The following is a 16,688-nucleotide window of genomic DNA, read 5'->3' on the forward strand; positions in this document are numbered from 1 at the left end:
CAAAAACCCTAAAAAACATGAAGATGAAAATAATAGCTATGTGTATTCACAATCATTTCTATTCCAAATCACTAGTTATTCTTCCAACTAAGCCAAAAAGAAGACGTACTAGGCACAAATGTCTTTGAGAAATTCTTTATCATTCCAGAACTCCTTGTCGTCAACATCCATTGGAACATTAGGTTCGTGGAGATAGGAGTTAATATCGACAAACCGTCTTGGATGATGATGTCGAACCAGGGTTTTCTGAATTTCCAAAGATCTTAAAACGCAAGCATTTATTTCACTAATCTCCTTTCTTACTTCCTTTAACTCATCAATAATATCGTAAAACTTCTGAGAGTTAGAAGGAACATCCCTTGGCTTTCTTGTATTCCTTCTTTTTATTTTCCAAGACAGAGTTACTGGAGATTTTTATTTGATTGAGGCTTAACAATCATGTTGACATCTTTTCCATCCAAAGACATGATGCTTAGAGAACAGTTATAAACAAATGGTTTTTGCAAGTGGAATTCACAATCTCAACAAGCAGTCTTAAGATATAAAAGATATCAGAGAGGAAAAAGGAATGTAGGGTTCGCAACCTTTTAACAGGTTCGTGGACGCTCAATTCTCAACCATATAAAGACTAGAATTGTCGATAATAACCCTTTATTTTATTTTATAGACAGGAAAAACAAACCTAAGAGAAAAAAAAACTTTTCCTAAAGACTAAGCGGTACACAATCTTATCTCTTTTGATCAGGCACATGAGACAAGATTTACCAAACAACACAATTAATTTGTGTTGCGGTGAACAATAATTTGTCCACCATTTTCCTCTTGAGAGGAATCCTATCACTTCTCTATATCAAAGCGATTTGACCATACCTTCTTATCCAATGGTCTTATTTTGTCTTTAGAAACCAACTTCTTAGACGAAGATAAAATCCTACATACCTTGCCAATCGATTTGTCCTACGTTGAAGTTTGTCGGCGTGCCTCACTTGGTGTTTGTACTTGTAACATCTTGATAGTTCATGTCCCTTCTGAGAACAAAACGAGCACGTCAAACTTGGATAATATTCAGGCATCTGTGGTGTGAATGCAACTAGACACATAATAGATTCTGAAACAATACAAACAGGGTTTCCAAAGGATGGGTCAATTGATTCTTCCAGCTTGATTGAAATCTCTTCTTCACCGAAACCATCAAGGTTGATATATGTATTGCTACAGTTATCAAAATCAATGTTTTCACATAGAAGACCGACATTGGATTTCCTATCTTCATCAGAATCATAGATCTCAGACATCTCATCAAGTGTTACAACAAGACCTTTGTTCCCAGTGTATTTTCTAATATTTGGGCACACGTTTGCAAAATGACCAAAACTCTTACACTTAAAGCACTGTGGCATATCCTCGTCAGCATCCCTGTTTTTAGGAGGAACGCGAGTGTGAGGTTTATCTGAAGACCTAGGTTTGTCTCTTGAAAACCGTTTACTTCTCTTCAATAGAATATCCCTAAACTGTCTTGTGATCAAGGAGACTGATTTGTCAAGATCTTCATCTGAAAAATCATCCTCAGATCGATCATCCTCAGAGACATAAACACTTTTACCTTTATCAAGTAATTTAGTATTCTTCTGTGCTTTAAAGGCAACATCCTTTCCGATTTTGGATGTATGCTCATGATCAAAGATCTTTAGCTTTTCAACCAATGTATTCTTGGAAAGATTATTAAGGTTATTTTCCCTCAACGATGGCATGCTTCTTAGACTCGTATCTAGATGGCAGCGATCTGAGAATTTTCATCACAGTATCCTTTTCAGGAATAGTCTTACCCAATGCAAAAGATGCATTAACAATTTCAGACACTCTGTGATTAAACTCATCAAATGTATCTTCATCTGCCATACAAAGGTTTTCCCAATCAGAATTAAGGTTTTGAAGCCTCGCTTCCTTTTCACTGGAGTTACCTTCGAATACGGTTTATAAGATATTCCAGGCATCTTTAGACCTAGTGCAATTTGACACATGGTGCTGAAGATTTGGGTTAATGGCATGTATGATGGCATTCAAACCGTCAGAATTTTGCTTTGCAACAAGTATCTCGGTAGGACTGTATTCACCAATATTCTTGGGAACGTTTACATCTTCAACTGCCATAACGGGAGCATCATATCCATTAACAACATATACCCATGATTGAAAATCACGTGCTTGAAGAAAAGCTCGCATAGAAATTTTCCACCATAAGTAATTAGAGTCATTGAAGACTGGTGGTACATTAATAGATATTGAACCTCTGTCCATAGAGTCAGATCGCTACAAACACAGACTTTTAAGGTCTTGAACCTGTTTTCCTGCTCTGATACCAATTGAAAAAGCGGGAGTCTAACAACACCACCCAATATATCATTTAGCAATATGTATGGACTAACTCCAATATACTTTGCTAGAGAATCAACTAGACAGTCAGACTCAATCTAGATTAAAGTATATCGAGGAGTTAATATCTCTCTCTTGATTTGATCTTTACTCAAGCTAATAACAATCAGCGAGTCTTTATCAAATACAACGAATAACTTGGATGGTACCAAAGACCAAAATACAAGGATCAATCAATGAAAATCAACAACCAAAGGTTGGATTATTCTAATTGATGATCTAAATGCACGACCTGTATTATTTCAATTATAAAGATAAAACAATATAATGCGGAAATAGAAATAACACAGACACCAGAATTTTGTTTACGAGGAAACCGCAAATACAGAAAAACCCCGGGACCTAGTCTAGATTGAACACACACACTGTATTAAGCCGCTACAGACACTAGCCTACTCCAAGCTAACTTCGGACTGGACTGTAGTTGAACCCCAATCAATCTCCCACTGATCCAAGGTAGAGTTATGCTCCTACGCCTCTGATCCCAGCAGGATACTGTGCACTTGATTCCCTTAACTGATCTCACCCACAACTAAGAGTTGCTACGACCCAAAGTCGTAGACTTGACAATAAACAAATCTGTCTCACACAGACAAGTCTATCAAAGGATCAATCTGTCTCCCACAGAAAAACCCTAAAGTTTTTTGTTCCGTCTTTTGATATATAATCAAGGTAAACAGGAACCAATTGATAATCCGGTCTTATATTCGTGAAGAACAACCTAGAGTTATCAAGATGTTGCGGAATCACAAACAATGAGAAGAAGATGTTTGTGATTACTTTTTATATCTTGCCTATCGGAGATATCAATCTCAATCCAATCATTCTGATTGTACTCGTACGATAGAAAAATGCAAGATCAGATCACACAACTATGATAAAAGTAGAATTGGTCTGGATTCACAATCTCAATGAAGTCTTTAAGTCGTTAACCTAGTTTTAGAAGAAGAAAACCAAAGGTTAAAGGAGAATCGACTCTAGCAAGAGAACTATTATCACACGAGAGGTGTGGGGATTAGTATTTCCCAATTGCTAGATGTCTCCTTCATATAGTCTTTCAAATCAGGGTTTGCAATCTATGTTAGATTAGTAAAAAATCATTCAATATTCACCGTTAGATGAAAACCTGATTTAGATTCAAGCTAATATTTCTCAATCGTTAGATCGAAAACTTAGCTTGTTACACACAAATGAAATGTACGCTTCTAGGTTTGTGTAACCGTACCCAAACTTGTACATTAGTTGGTTCAACAATAGTCAACCAAATGGTTAGCCATATGAGCACTTCATATCAACCATGTTCTTCTTCACCATAACTAGTTCAATTGACTTCAAACGAACTAGTTAGAGAGTTGTTAAATTGCATGGAAATCTCATGTACTACACAAGACACAATTGACGCCAAGATGATTTGGTTCACTTGAATCGGTTTATGAACTTTTATAGCCACGGTTTGCAAACTGCATTCCTTAGTCTTTTTAAGATTAAGTTCAGAAATCATCTTTAGATATATAAACTTCTCAAGTTCACAGACTAGGTTCGCGGACTTAAGTTACTGGACAGAGTTTACAAACTCCTGCAGAAATTCTCGGGTATGAGAACTTCGTCGGTTCGCAGACTTGGCTTCATGCCATATTCCGGTTCTCTTGATCAACAAAGTTCACAAACTTTGGTTCAAGGAATAGGACTTATACACATATGTGCTTCCACAACAATGTTTATGTACATTGGTTATGTAGTCTAAACTCCCATTTCAATCATTGAAACATTCTTAGAGGACGTTATATAGTTGTTACACAATTTCTCGTCAAAGCAATTTTCAAAGTGATTGAAACATATCATGACTTTCCTCACTAGGTAAAGATAAACTTGATCGAAGCAAAACGCTTACCAACACATATTTCGAGATATAGATAGGCGAGATATACTCGGCTCAAAATACCAAGTGTGTATAATCAAAGTCTATATAGAAAAACGACTTTTGTCTCAAATAGTAGGAGATAGAGTAAATAGACTTTTGAGTGATAGATAAGTTCAAGTCTCCACATACCTTTTTGTTGATGAAGTTCCCCCGGTTCCTTGAGTAGTTCTTCGTCTTTGTATGATGAATCGTCATGGAGTTCTTGAGCTCAACTACACTTTCTATCCTAGTCCGAGACTTAGCTATAGTAGACTAGAAATCAAGACTTATAGTTTTGATCACTAACATTGACAAACATGCTTGAGATAGCAACGCATGCGAGGTTGACCGAGCAATGCTCTAGCACTATCAATATTTTTCATTGTCTCTTTACATTGAAATAATCTGTTTTTATTATTGTTTTCTTTTAGAGGGATCTGAAACTCACTCCACTTCCACGGATTCTGCATGCCCTTCTAAAGGAAAGAGGTTTGATGGTGAAAGGAAAGAAGGTAACAATAAAAAACCTTTCGTTTGTTGTTTTAACTTCTCTTTGTTATGTACAACTTAAAAATGGGTTCCTGACTAAGAGTTGGTGAAGAAAACCTATCAAACAACTTATGCCTCTGATTACTTTTCAATTTACTTCCGGCATCCTCTAAAATTCGATTAAAGTGATGAAGGATTGCCTTTAATCATATATTAATCCAGTATGTAAGGAGGGTGGTTGGAGATGCTTAGATTAGTGAGCTTTGTGTAGTCTCAGCGGGAAAGAGACTGAGTTACTGTTATTACTTACAAACAGCGTTGGAAATTCAAGAGAACATGACGATCTTTATGAATGTATATAGTTCATTGATTGATACCTTTAACCTTTTGCAGGATGAGTTGATTTCATGTCTCAGAGGCATTTGAAAACATTCCAGAACATGCTTTTGAGGATATAGCACCTTGGCAGAGAAAGTTAATTCAAGATCGAGTCTGAGCTTTACATGCACGTCGTTTCAGATCCAAAGGCACTGTGCCTCCAGGACGCACAACACTTCAGTTTCTACTTTGTTTTCTGCGCAATGTATCACAACTTTTGTTTACCATACCCCGTATAAAAACATCGAATCAAGGATGTTTTAGAAAGTATTCTTGTATTATCAGTCTGCTGAAAAAAAATGACACATTTGGTTCATCTTCTTCAAACGCTTTTTAGTTTGTTCTTGATTCTTGTTTTTCTGTTGGATCTTACTTCTGCATACTGATCCCAATGGGACGGTACGAAAATATTAAAACATCCCAAACTAATCTTTATTTAAGATTAAGATGAAGTTGAAGTTGATTTTTTTTTTTTTATGAATGAAGATGAAGTTGAAAATAAAGCATGAATCAACTCTATGTGATACATTTGCATCATTTGGTTGAAAAGAAAAGCAACAGTTCGCGTTTTAATCGGATGTCTATAGTATTTTGTATGAGAATGTAGAATGATACGAAATAATACAACAACATGCAATTTATTATTGATGCGAGTTTCTTTGAACTGAATCTGAGTGACTCAAATACGAGTGCAAAAAAATAAAATAATACAAACAATTATGGTCCGACTTGGGCTTGTTCAGACGACGAGTCAGATTCAAATTCATTCTCGGAAATGCGATTATTAAATGTGAAATTCACCCACTACTTTTTAAGTAAACACAAATTACGTTTTTTTACATTTATGAATCGCGGAAGACAACTATTGGCTAACAACGTGGATGGACACGTGTAAAACAAATTTGGGTCAAGGAGAAGGTAAAAGGAAAAAAAATCGTAATTTTTTTTTCAATGTTTATCTCATAGACAGTTTGTTTTCTACATCTTCCACTCCAATTCAAGACTTTAACGTTTGGAGTTTAATGTTAAAGCAAACATTCGCCATTTCTACATTTGCAGATAAGAATTTACATACGTCAATCAATTACATGTAAACGAAGATTATGAAATTAGCTAGAGATCAATGAAACCAAAAGACCAAAAAACAGTGACCAGTAAATCATCAAAATACATCAATCAATATCTTAGTTCTCCTGAATCTCCTCCTCCTCCTTCACCCAAGGTGCTGATAAAGCTGCTGGGAAATACTTGGAGATCAGATATGCTGATTTAATATAACTCATCACCTTGAACTTCAACTCCTCAATCTCTTTCTTCCCAGTATCTACAGTATCTTCCATTACCTTCAACTTTTTCTTCAACACATAAATCACTTTCTTATCAGTATCTACAGTATCTTCCATTATGTTAAAGTCTTTCTTCAACTCATCAATCCTCTCCAAAGTAAAAAAAAACTCTTAACTTGTTTGACCTTCTTATGTTTCTCATACTCATTTGCACTCTCTCAACCCTTCTTCATATCCTCAGACATCTCTCTCAACTTACAAAACCTATCCTTAAACCTAACCACATCATACCCATTCTCTTGAATAAAAGTGAGTTGAGAAGAGTATTCCTCTACATGATCAAAGAACTCAACATGCCTCACTGTTTCATCAAAAATCTTCTGAGCAAGATTAACAAACTCCAAATCCAAGACTACCCTGAAACCTTTTAGACTAGTGGGGAACTTTTCCAAGGGTTTGAAATGGGGATCCTGTGGAATGAGTTTGAAGAGCATATCTCTTGCAATCTTGAAGTCAGAAGAAGGTTCAAAGGAATGGGATCCATTTGTTGATGATTATATTGTCACTCCTATAGAAGGTGATGGAGTTTGTTTCTATTCATTATTACTAGAGCGATAGATTTAATTTTGTTTTTGCAAAGTATTGTGTGGTGAACTTGTGGGTTTTGCAGAGGGGTAGGGAGAGAACATAGAAGGAGGAAGGATGATGAGGGCAGAGACAGGCAAATACTTTAATAAATAGACAGTGGTGAACCTCTGAATTGGCTTAGTTGTACATATACTTAGTCATTTTGGTATTGAATCCAGTCTATTCTACTCAATCTTTTCACTTTTGGTATGTGATAAAGTAAAAAATATGAGTAGGTAAAAACTAAAAGTTACCTTGGTGCTCGTGAATACATACTGAAAAAATCATAGAATAGGTTTGAAACTTAACTGCTTTGTTCCTAAAATGTTACACTTTAAAGAGTCTTCACCAAACTATCATTAATGGTGGTAGTGTTATCAGTAATAAAGGGTCTTCACCTAACTATCATAATGGTGGTGGTGTTGTCAGTAACTCATTAATTTGGTTTCCAACTCTTTTAACAACCTACTCAGACATTTCAAAAGCATAAGACATTAAATAAAAGTTGAGCTTAAGTTGTCCAACCCCATTGTGCCACATGAAGAAATTTAAAGTTACTAGATTGGAAATGCATACGTAAGATGACTCATGAAGATAAGAATTTCCATACACCAATCAATTACAAGTAAATAAAGATTATGAAATTATCTAGAAATCGATGAAACAAAAATCCCAAACAACAGTGACTACTAAATCATCAAAATACATCAATCAATCTCTTAGTTCTCCTGAATCTCCCCCTCCTTCTTCACCCAAGGTGCTGATAAAGCTGCTGAGAAATACTTGGAGATCAAATATGTTGCTTTAATAGAATTCATCACCTTGAACTTCAACTCCTCAATCTCTTTCTTCCCAGTATCTACAGTATCTTCCATCACCTTCAACTTTTTTTTCAACATATCAATCACTTTCTTATCAGCATCTACAGTATCTTCAATTACCTTCAAGTCTTTCTTCAACTCATCAAGCCTCTCCAAAGTAAAAAAAAAAACTCTAAATTGTTTGACCTTCTTATGTTCTTCATACTCATTTGCACTCTCTCAACCCTTCTTCACATCCTCAGACATCTCTCTCAACTTACAAAACCTGTCATGAAGCTTACCCACATCATACCCATGCTCTTCAAGAAAAGTGAGTTGAGAAGAGTATTCCTCTACATGATCAAAGAACTCAACATGCCTCACTGTTTCAACAGAAAGCTTCTGATAAAGATTAACAAACTCCAAATCCAAGACTACCCTGAAACCTTTAAGACTAGTGGGGAACTTTTCCAAGGGTTTGAAATGGGGCTCCTGTGGAATGAGTTTGAAGATCATATCTCTTGCAATCTTGAAGTCAAGAGAAGGTTCAAAGGAATGGGAGCCATATGTTGATGATGAAATTGTCACTCCTATAGAAGGTGATGGAGTTTGTTTCTGCTCATCATTACTAGCGCGATGGATTCATTTTTGTTTTTGCAAAGTATTGTATGGTGAACTTGTGGGTTTTGCAGATGGGGAGGGAGAAAACAGAGAAGGAAGAAGGGTGATGAGGGCAGAGGCAGGCAAATACTTTAATAAATAGACAGTGGTGAACCTCTGAATTGCTTAGTTGTCCATATACTTAGTTAGTTTGGTATTGAATCCAGTCTATTCTACTCCATATTTTCGCTTTTGGTATGTGGTAAAGTAAAATGTGAGTAGGTAAAAACTAAAAGTTACCTTGGTGCTCGTGAATACATATTGAAAAATTCATAGAATAGGTTTGAAACTTAACTGTTTCGTTCCTAAAAAGTTACACTTTAAAGGGTCTTCACCTAATTATCATTAATGGTGGTAGTGTTATCAGTAATAATGGGTCTTCGCCTAACTATCATTAATGGTGGTGTTGTTGTTGTGAGTAACTCATTAATTTGGTTTCCAACTCTTTTAACAACCAACTCAGACATTTCAAAAGCACAAGACATTAAACAAAAGTTGAGCTTAATTTGTCCAACCCCATTGTGCCACATGAAGAAATTTAAAGTTACTTGATTGGAAATGAATACGTAAGATGAATCATGAAGATAAGAATTTACATACGCCAATCAATTACAAGTAAACGAAGATTATGAAATTAGATAGAGATCAATGAAACGAAAATCCCAAACAACAGTGACTACTTAATCATCAAAATACGTCAATCAATCTCTTAGTTCTCCTAAACCTCCTCATTCTTCTTCACCCAAGGTACTGATAAAGCTGCTGAGAAATACTTGGAGATCAGATATGCTGCTTTAATAGAACTCATCACCTTGAACTTCAACTCCTCAATCCCTTTCTTCCCAGCATCTACAGTATCTTCCATTACCTTCAACTTTTTCTTCAATACATCAATCACTTTCTTATCAGCATCTACAGTGTCTTTCATTACCTTCAAGTCTTTCTTCAACTCATCAATCCTCTCCAAAGTAAAAAAAAACTCTAAATTGTTTGACCTTCTTATGTTCTTCATACTCATTTGCACTCTCTCAACCCTTCTTCATATCCTCAGACATCTCTCTCAACTTACAAAACTTGTCATGAAGCTTACCCACATCATACCCATTCTCTTGAAGAAAAGTGAATTGAGAAGGGTATTCCTCTACATGATCAAAGAACTCAACATGCCTCATTCTTTCATGAGAAAGATTCTGAGAAAGATTAACAAACTCCAAATCCAAGACTACCCTGAAACCTTTAAGACTAGTGGGGAACGTTTCCAAGGGTTTGAAATGGGGCTCCTTTGGCATGAGTTTGAAGAGCATATCTCTTGCAATCTTGAAGTCGGGAGAAGGTTCAAAGGAATGGGAGCCATTTGTTGATGATGAGATTGTCACTCCTATAGAAGGTGATGGAGTTTGTTTCTGTTCATCATTACTAGCGCGATGGATTCATTTTTGTTTTTGCAAATTATTGTATGGTGAACTTGTAGGTTTTGCAGGGGGGGGGGAGAGAACAGAGAAGGAAGAAGGATGATGAGTGCAGAGGCAGGCAAATACTTTCATAAATAAACAGTGGTGAACCTATGAATTGGCTTAGTTGTACATATAATTAGTTAGTTTGGTATTGAATGCAGTCTATTCTACTCCATCTTTTCACTTTTAGTATGTGGTAAAGTAAAAACTATGAGTAGGTAAAAACTAAAAGTTATCTTGGTGCTCGTGAATACATATTTACAAATTAATAGAATAGGTTTGAAACTTAACTGTTTCGTTCCTAAAAAGTTACACTTTAAAGGGTCTTTACCTAATTATCATTAATGGTGGTTGTGTTATCAGTAATAAAGGGTCTTCACCTAACTATCATTAATGGTGGTGGTGGTGTTGTCAGTAACTCATTAATTTGGTTTCCAACTCTTTTAACAACTAACTCAGTCATTTCAAAAGCATAAGACATTAAACAAAAGTTGAGCTTAAGTTGTCCAACCCCATTGTGCCACAAGAAGAAATTTAAAGTTACTTGATTGTAAATGAATACGTAAGATGATTCATGAAGATAAGAATTTACATACGCCAATCAATTACAAGTAAACGAAGATTATGAAATTATCTAGAGATCAATGAAACCAAAATCCCAAACAACAGTGACTACTTAATCATCCAAATACGACAAATCAATCTCTTAGTTCTCCTGAATCTCCTCCTCCTTCTTCACCCAAGGTGTTGATAAAGCTGTTGAGAAATACTTGGAGATCAGATATGCTGCTTTAATAGAACTCATCACCTTGAACTTCAACTCCTCAATCTCTTTCTTCCCAGCATCTACAGTATCTTCCATTACCTTCAACTTTTTATTCAACACATCAATCACTTTCTTATCAGCATCTACAGTATCTTCCATTACCTTCAAGTCTTTTTTCAACTCATCAATCCTCTCCAAAGTAAAAAGAAACTCTAAATTTTTTGACCTTCTTATGTTCTTCATACTCATTTTCACTCTCTCAACCTTTCTTCACATCCTCAGACATCTCTCTCGACTTACAAAACCTGTCCTGAAGCTTACCCACATCATACCCATTCTCTGGAAAAAAAGTTAGTTGAGAAGAGTATTCCTCTACATGATCAAAGAACTCAACATGCCTCACTGTTTCATCAGAAAGCCTTTAAGCAAGATTAACAAACCCAAATCCAAAACTACCCTGAAACCTTTAAGACTAGCGGGGAACTTTTCTAAGGGTTTGAAATGGGGATCCTATGGCATGAGTTTGAAGAGCATATCTCTTGCAATCTTGAAGTCAGGAGAAGATTCAAAGAAATTGGATCCATTTGTTGATGATGAGATTGTCACTCCTATAGAAGGTGATGGAGTTTGTTTCTGTTCATCATTACTAGCGCGATGGATTCATTTTTGTTTTTGCAAAGTATTATGTGGTGAACTTGTGTGTTTTGCAGAGGGGGAGGGGGAGAACAGATAAAGAAGAAGGATGATGAGGGCAGAGGTAGGCAGATACTTTAATAAATAGACAGAAGCGAACCTCTGAGTTGGCGTAGCTGTACATATACTTAGTTAGTTTGGTATTGAAACCAGTCTATTCTTGAAAAAGCGGGGGTCTAACAACCACAACAAATATTTCGCTTAGCAATTTATATGGACAAACTCCAATATACTTTCAAGAGAATCAACTAGACTCAATCTTAATAAAGTATATCAAAGAGTTATATATCTCTTTCTTGATTCAATTCTTTCTCAAGCAAATAGAAATCTGCGAGTCTTAATTGAATACAAGAGAAATCACTTAAACGACACCAAAGACCAATGTTCAAGGATCAATCAATTTCAATCAACAACCAAAGGTCGTATTTCCAATTGATTGATTCAATCGCACAACCTGTGATATTTCAATTATATAAAAAAATATAATGCTTAATAGAAATAACACAGACACCAGAATTTTTTTAACGAGGAAACCGCAAATGCAGAAAAACCCCGAGACCTAGTCCAGATTGAACACACAATGTATTAAGCCGCTACAAAATCTAGCCTACTAAAAACTAACTTCGGTCTGCACTATAGTTGAATCCCAATCAATCTCACACTAATCCAAGGTACAGTTGCGCTCCTTACGTCTCTGATCCCAGCAGGATACTACGCACTTGATTCCCTTAGTTGATCTCACCCACAACTAAGAGTTGCTACGACCCAAAGTCGAAGACTTTAATAAACAAATCTGTATCACACAGAAAAGTCTACATCAATAGATTAATCTGTATCCCACAGATAAACCTACAAGTTTTGTTCTGTCTTTTGATAAATCAAGGTGAACAGGAACAAATTGGTAACCCAGACTTATATTCCCGAAGAACAACCTAGTATTATCAATCACCTCACAATAATCTTAATCGACGCGACGAAAAAAGATATTGTGGAATCACAAACGATAAGACGAAGATGTTTGTGACTACTTTTATATCTTGCCTGTCAGAGATATTAATCTCAAGCCAATCTTTACGATTGTACTCCCACGATAGAATCAGCAAGATCAGATCACACAACTAGGAGAAAGTAGTATCGATCTGGCTTCACAATCCCAATGACGTCTTTAAGTCGTGAACTTGGTTTACAAGAAGAAACCTAAGGTTAAAGTAGAATCGACTCTAGATAATAAAACTAGTATCACAAAGGAGGTGTGGGGATTAGGTTTTCCATTTGCTAGAGTTCTCCCTTATATAGTCTTTCAAATCATGGTTTGCAATCAATGTTAGCTTAGTAACAAAGCATTCAATATTCATCGTTAGATGAAAACCTGATTAGATTCAAGCTAATATCTTTCAACCGTTGGATCGAAAACTTAGATTGTTACACACATATGAAATGCACAATTTTAGTTTTGATGTAACCGTACCCAAATATGCACATTTTTTGGTTCAACAATAGTTAACCAAATGGTTAGCCATATGAACACTTTCATATCAACCATATTCTTCTTCACCATAACTAGTTCAAATGAATCAAACGAACTAGTTAGAGAGTTTTTCAATTGCAGGGAAATCTTATATAACTACAAAAGATACAGTTAAATCTTATAGCCACGGTTTGCCACGATTCAAAGGCTACGCCTCTAGCATGACGCCATGCCACGGCTACGCTATTAACATGCTGTTATGCCATGGCTATGCCACTGGCATGCCAGTAGCATGCCTCCATGCCACGTCTACACCAGGCGTCGCTATGCCAATGGCGCCACTTCGCTAAACAACAAGATGCGACCATAATCAATATCCATCCTTCCTCATGAGATGCGATCTCAGCCATCCAAGTTCGGAACCAAACTGACAGACTTGTGGAAAGTATCAGGCGACCAGCTGCCCAAATATAGTAGCCACGGCTACGCCAGGCGCCACTTGCATCAACGTGCCACTGGCATGCACGAGCCCAGCCACGTCACATTGCCATTGGCATACACCAAAACGCCATTGTGCCATTATCAGGCACCAATACAAGGTAGATATAATCAATGGATACCATCCTTCATGAGATGCGATCTCAGCCACCGAACTGACAAACTTGTGGAAAGTTTTATGCGACTAGCCAAAACGATCCTAATAGCCTTACATGTTATTTTCCTGCGGTAAGTCCCTTGACTTTGACTTACCACAAGTAGCAAAATACTACATGTTTTCCACGAAAACACTCGAGACATCAAACATGTCACAAACTGGGGTATGCTCATCAGGGTATTGGTTTGGCGGTTTACAGCGTACGGCGTGCAATGCGTCCGTTACAAAAAAGTGTCATGAAGTGGGACAATTAGTGGTGGTGAAAATTAACGGTGTAAACAATCCATTTCCATCATCATGGAAGCATAATGACTGACAGTTACACGAATTCACTTTCCTCATCATGGAAGCATAATGTTTGACTGCTACACATTACTCTACTCTTCCACCACTCAATCGTTTCTACTTCCTACGAGACCAGGGTACGTTTCAATATGGCTTGTAACAATATTTTCACCAAACAACAAGTTTTGGTCGGCAACAACACAGTATCTAGAAATCACTTGATAGATTTCCATTATGCTAGCCAGTTCTACTTTTAGATACAAGTTATAAACAACAACACCTTCAGAATCAACGATTCTGGTCTCAACACTCTCTTCGATTCCCTCCCAAAGACCAGCACTTTTCCTTCACTTTGTGACCGAAGCAAGCCTGTAATGACCATTTCTTGGTTTAGGCCAGGATTGTACAGATTGATCTCTCGAATCAAAAGTACTCCCGTGCAGTACATTGTTCTGGGTTTAGATTTGTTTCTCATCCACACACCCAAAATTATCAAAATAAGCAGAAACAGTTTTCACCTACAAACAATTGGCGACCATAGTGGGAAATTAATCTCTCGGTTGCAATATTAATTTCCAATTTTATTTTTCAATCCCAATTTCAAGATGGTAGAGCTCAGGTCTGGGTCAGCAACAAACCCTGATGCCACCGGCGCTGAAAACGTCCTTGATATCGACGTTCCTTCCGGTAACATCAATGTACCACCTGTGACATCTCCCAAAGTTTCTTCAAGTGTGACATCTCCAACCGTCACCAGAGCCGCTGCTACTCCACCACCAGGACGAGAGACTGGTGGAACCATAAGAATCCGGTCTCCTTTTACCACTGTTGAATTTTATGAAAAGATAAAAGGTTCTCGTAAGGCTCAGATAGACATGGCTACAACTCAGAAAGAGATACCTATTTTCCTCAAGACACTAATGGAGCGGCTACCACAAGAGTCACGTCAACCCCAGATGGAGCTGACAAGGAATACTTTTAACATCCGTCGCAGGCACTTCAGCAGGGTGCGTGTTTATAGATGAAGAGGCTCGCGTTGCTCTTGAACTCCCAGTGGAAAGGAATCAACAATCCAATTTCATCACACGTGAAGATCAGGAACGACTTCTCCAAAATCGGGGCAAAGAAAATCAGCAACCCTCCTGAGTTCACATATGCCCTCTTCCCGTCAGGAGCTGCATGATTTCTGGGGACTTCGCCCACAAGATCGTGCAGTCTATGATGAAACATTTATGTGGGATTATGTATTTCTCCAACGTACAGCGTCAAGACATATTTGCATCCCTCAACCGCAATGGATCAGGAAAGCAGATTTTTCCATCCAGGGAAGCCGTTCCCAAACCCCAACCTCTCCTGGAAAACACGATTGATAGATAGAACTGAGACCCCTAACCACTGTCCACTTGAAGGATGTCTAGTTTGAAAGCACGCTGATCGACGCGGCCTCCGACTTCAACATTGTAATCTTCAAGGCTCAGAGAGTTGCAAGGGAAAATCAAACATAAGAAGTGTGTTCTTTCCCATGAGGAGAAAAACACGACTTGACGACCAACACTATTTGTGACGTCTTCCTATATGCCATATCGTATCAAGTCATTTTTTGAAGTTAAGGGTTAATAGCGCCCTCACTGAAGTTTTCTCCAGGAGCCGCTTCGACGTTTCTCTCCAGGAGCCGCTTCAACGTTCTCTCCAGAAGTCGCTCCGCCACAACGTTCTCCAGCAGCGGCTCCGCTTCAACGTTCGCTCCAGCGGCCGCTCCTCTTTAGCATTCTCTCCATAAGCTGCTCCAGGATCCGAAGTCGAAGCTTTAGCATTTTGCTCCATAAGCTTCAACGTCCTCTCCAAGAGCCGAAGCCACTTAAACGCCTCCTTCCTTCCAAGGACCATGTCGTAGACACCACTTCTTCCTGCCAAGGATCGTGCCGTAGCCGCCACTCTTTCCTTCCAAGGTTCGTACCCGTATCCACCACACTCCTCCCTGTCAAGGATCGTTATTACACCCATCCAAGGATCGCAGTTGTGGCCATGTTTGTTCCATCTCGCCAAACCTCGTGGTCATGGACAGTGTACTCGCTTACGCATCCAGACGATCCCTTTACTTCCATGGACGCACATGCAATTCAAGCCAACCTATTTTGGTTCCCATGACGATGTAGTCTCTTCTGATCACATCTGCTTCCAAGAACTGTTGCTGCTCATTTGTCGATACCAGCCAGAGCTTTACCATAGCAATAACCACTACAAAGTTTCACGTGGAAGAAGTAATAAAGTCACCAGTACGGATGCAAGATGATGTATTTATCGTGGTCAACTCACCGACCATACAAGATAGAAACATGTAAACCACACTTGGGGACTGAGGCTCTACACGGGATCCCTTCACTGTCAAAGCTCAGAAGACACGGTCAACCAAAAAGTCATAGCCACGACAAGGTCATCCACCTTTCAAAGGTGTAGCGTAAGAATATCATCACCTATCTGTATGGAAGGTGCCTGCAACACTTTACGAGGCCGCGGAGGATCCCAAGCCTACTCGGAGAAAACAACTTCAGCAACCAAAGAGAAGTGCGACTGGGGACTGCTCATCACGGTGAATCCCCGACAACAATCAAGCATTCATGAGATAGCTCCAGCGACGCAGCTGAAATATTTTTCTTGAAGAGACAGAGGGAGCCACGATTAACGATATAACTCTCTCACTTCTACTTCTTCGTTATCCAGAATGTTTCGTCCATGTGATATTCCAAGCATCCCATCATCACATCCAGGAGAATATGATAAGATTGTATCAAAT

The 16,688-nt window shown here is 37.9% G+C and overlaps 1 protein-coding gene across 1 annotated transcript; it reads right to left on the reverse strand.

Annotated features, from left to right (window-relative positions):
- Positions 1 to 7,832: 7,832 nt before the first annotated feature.
- Positions 7,833 to 9,591, reverse strand: LOC113273212 (DUF724 domain-containing protein 5-like). Its single transcript, XM_026522970.1, has 3 exons — positions 9,298 to 9,591; positions 8,200 to 8,441; positions 7,833 to 8,082 (listed from the first exon to the last, which is right to left on the reverse strand). Exons 1-3 carry the CDS (start codon positions 9,589 to 9,591, stop codon positions 7,833 to 7,835), a joined length of 786 nt encoding a protein of 261 aa, XP_026378755.1.
- Between the last annotated feature and the right edge of the window lie 7,097 nt (positions 9,592 to 16,688).

This window comes from Papaver somniferum, chromosome 4 (genome assembly GCF_003573695.1).
Source record: "Papaver somniferum cultivar HN1 chromosome 4, ASM357369v1, whole genome shotgun sequence".
Classification (NCBI taxonomy): domain Eukaryota; kingdom Viridiplantae; phylum Streptophyta; class Magnoliopsida; order Ranunculales; family Papaveraceae; genus Papaver; species Papaver somniferum.

Bases quoted from the DNA above. Each gene is read 5' to 3' on its own strand.
- LOC113273212 (XM_026522970.1), bottom strand. From the start codon at position 9,591: ATGAGTATGAAGAACATAAGAAGGTCAAACAATTTAGAGTTTTTTTTT. The intron at 8,442-9,297 runs GTTTAGGAGAAC...CTTGACTTCAAG, and splicing joins GGGTGAAGAAGAATGAGGAG to ATTGCAAGAGATATGATCTT. The intron at 8,083-8,199 runs GTTTTGTAAGTT...TACTTTGGAGAG, and splicing joins GTGGGTAAGCTTCATGACAG to GCTTGATGAGTTGAAGAAAG.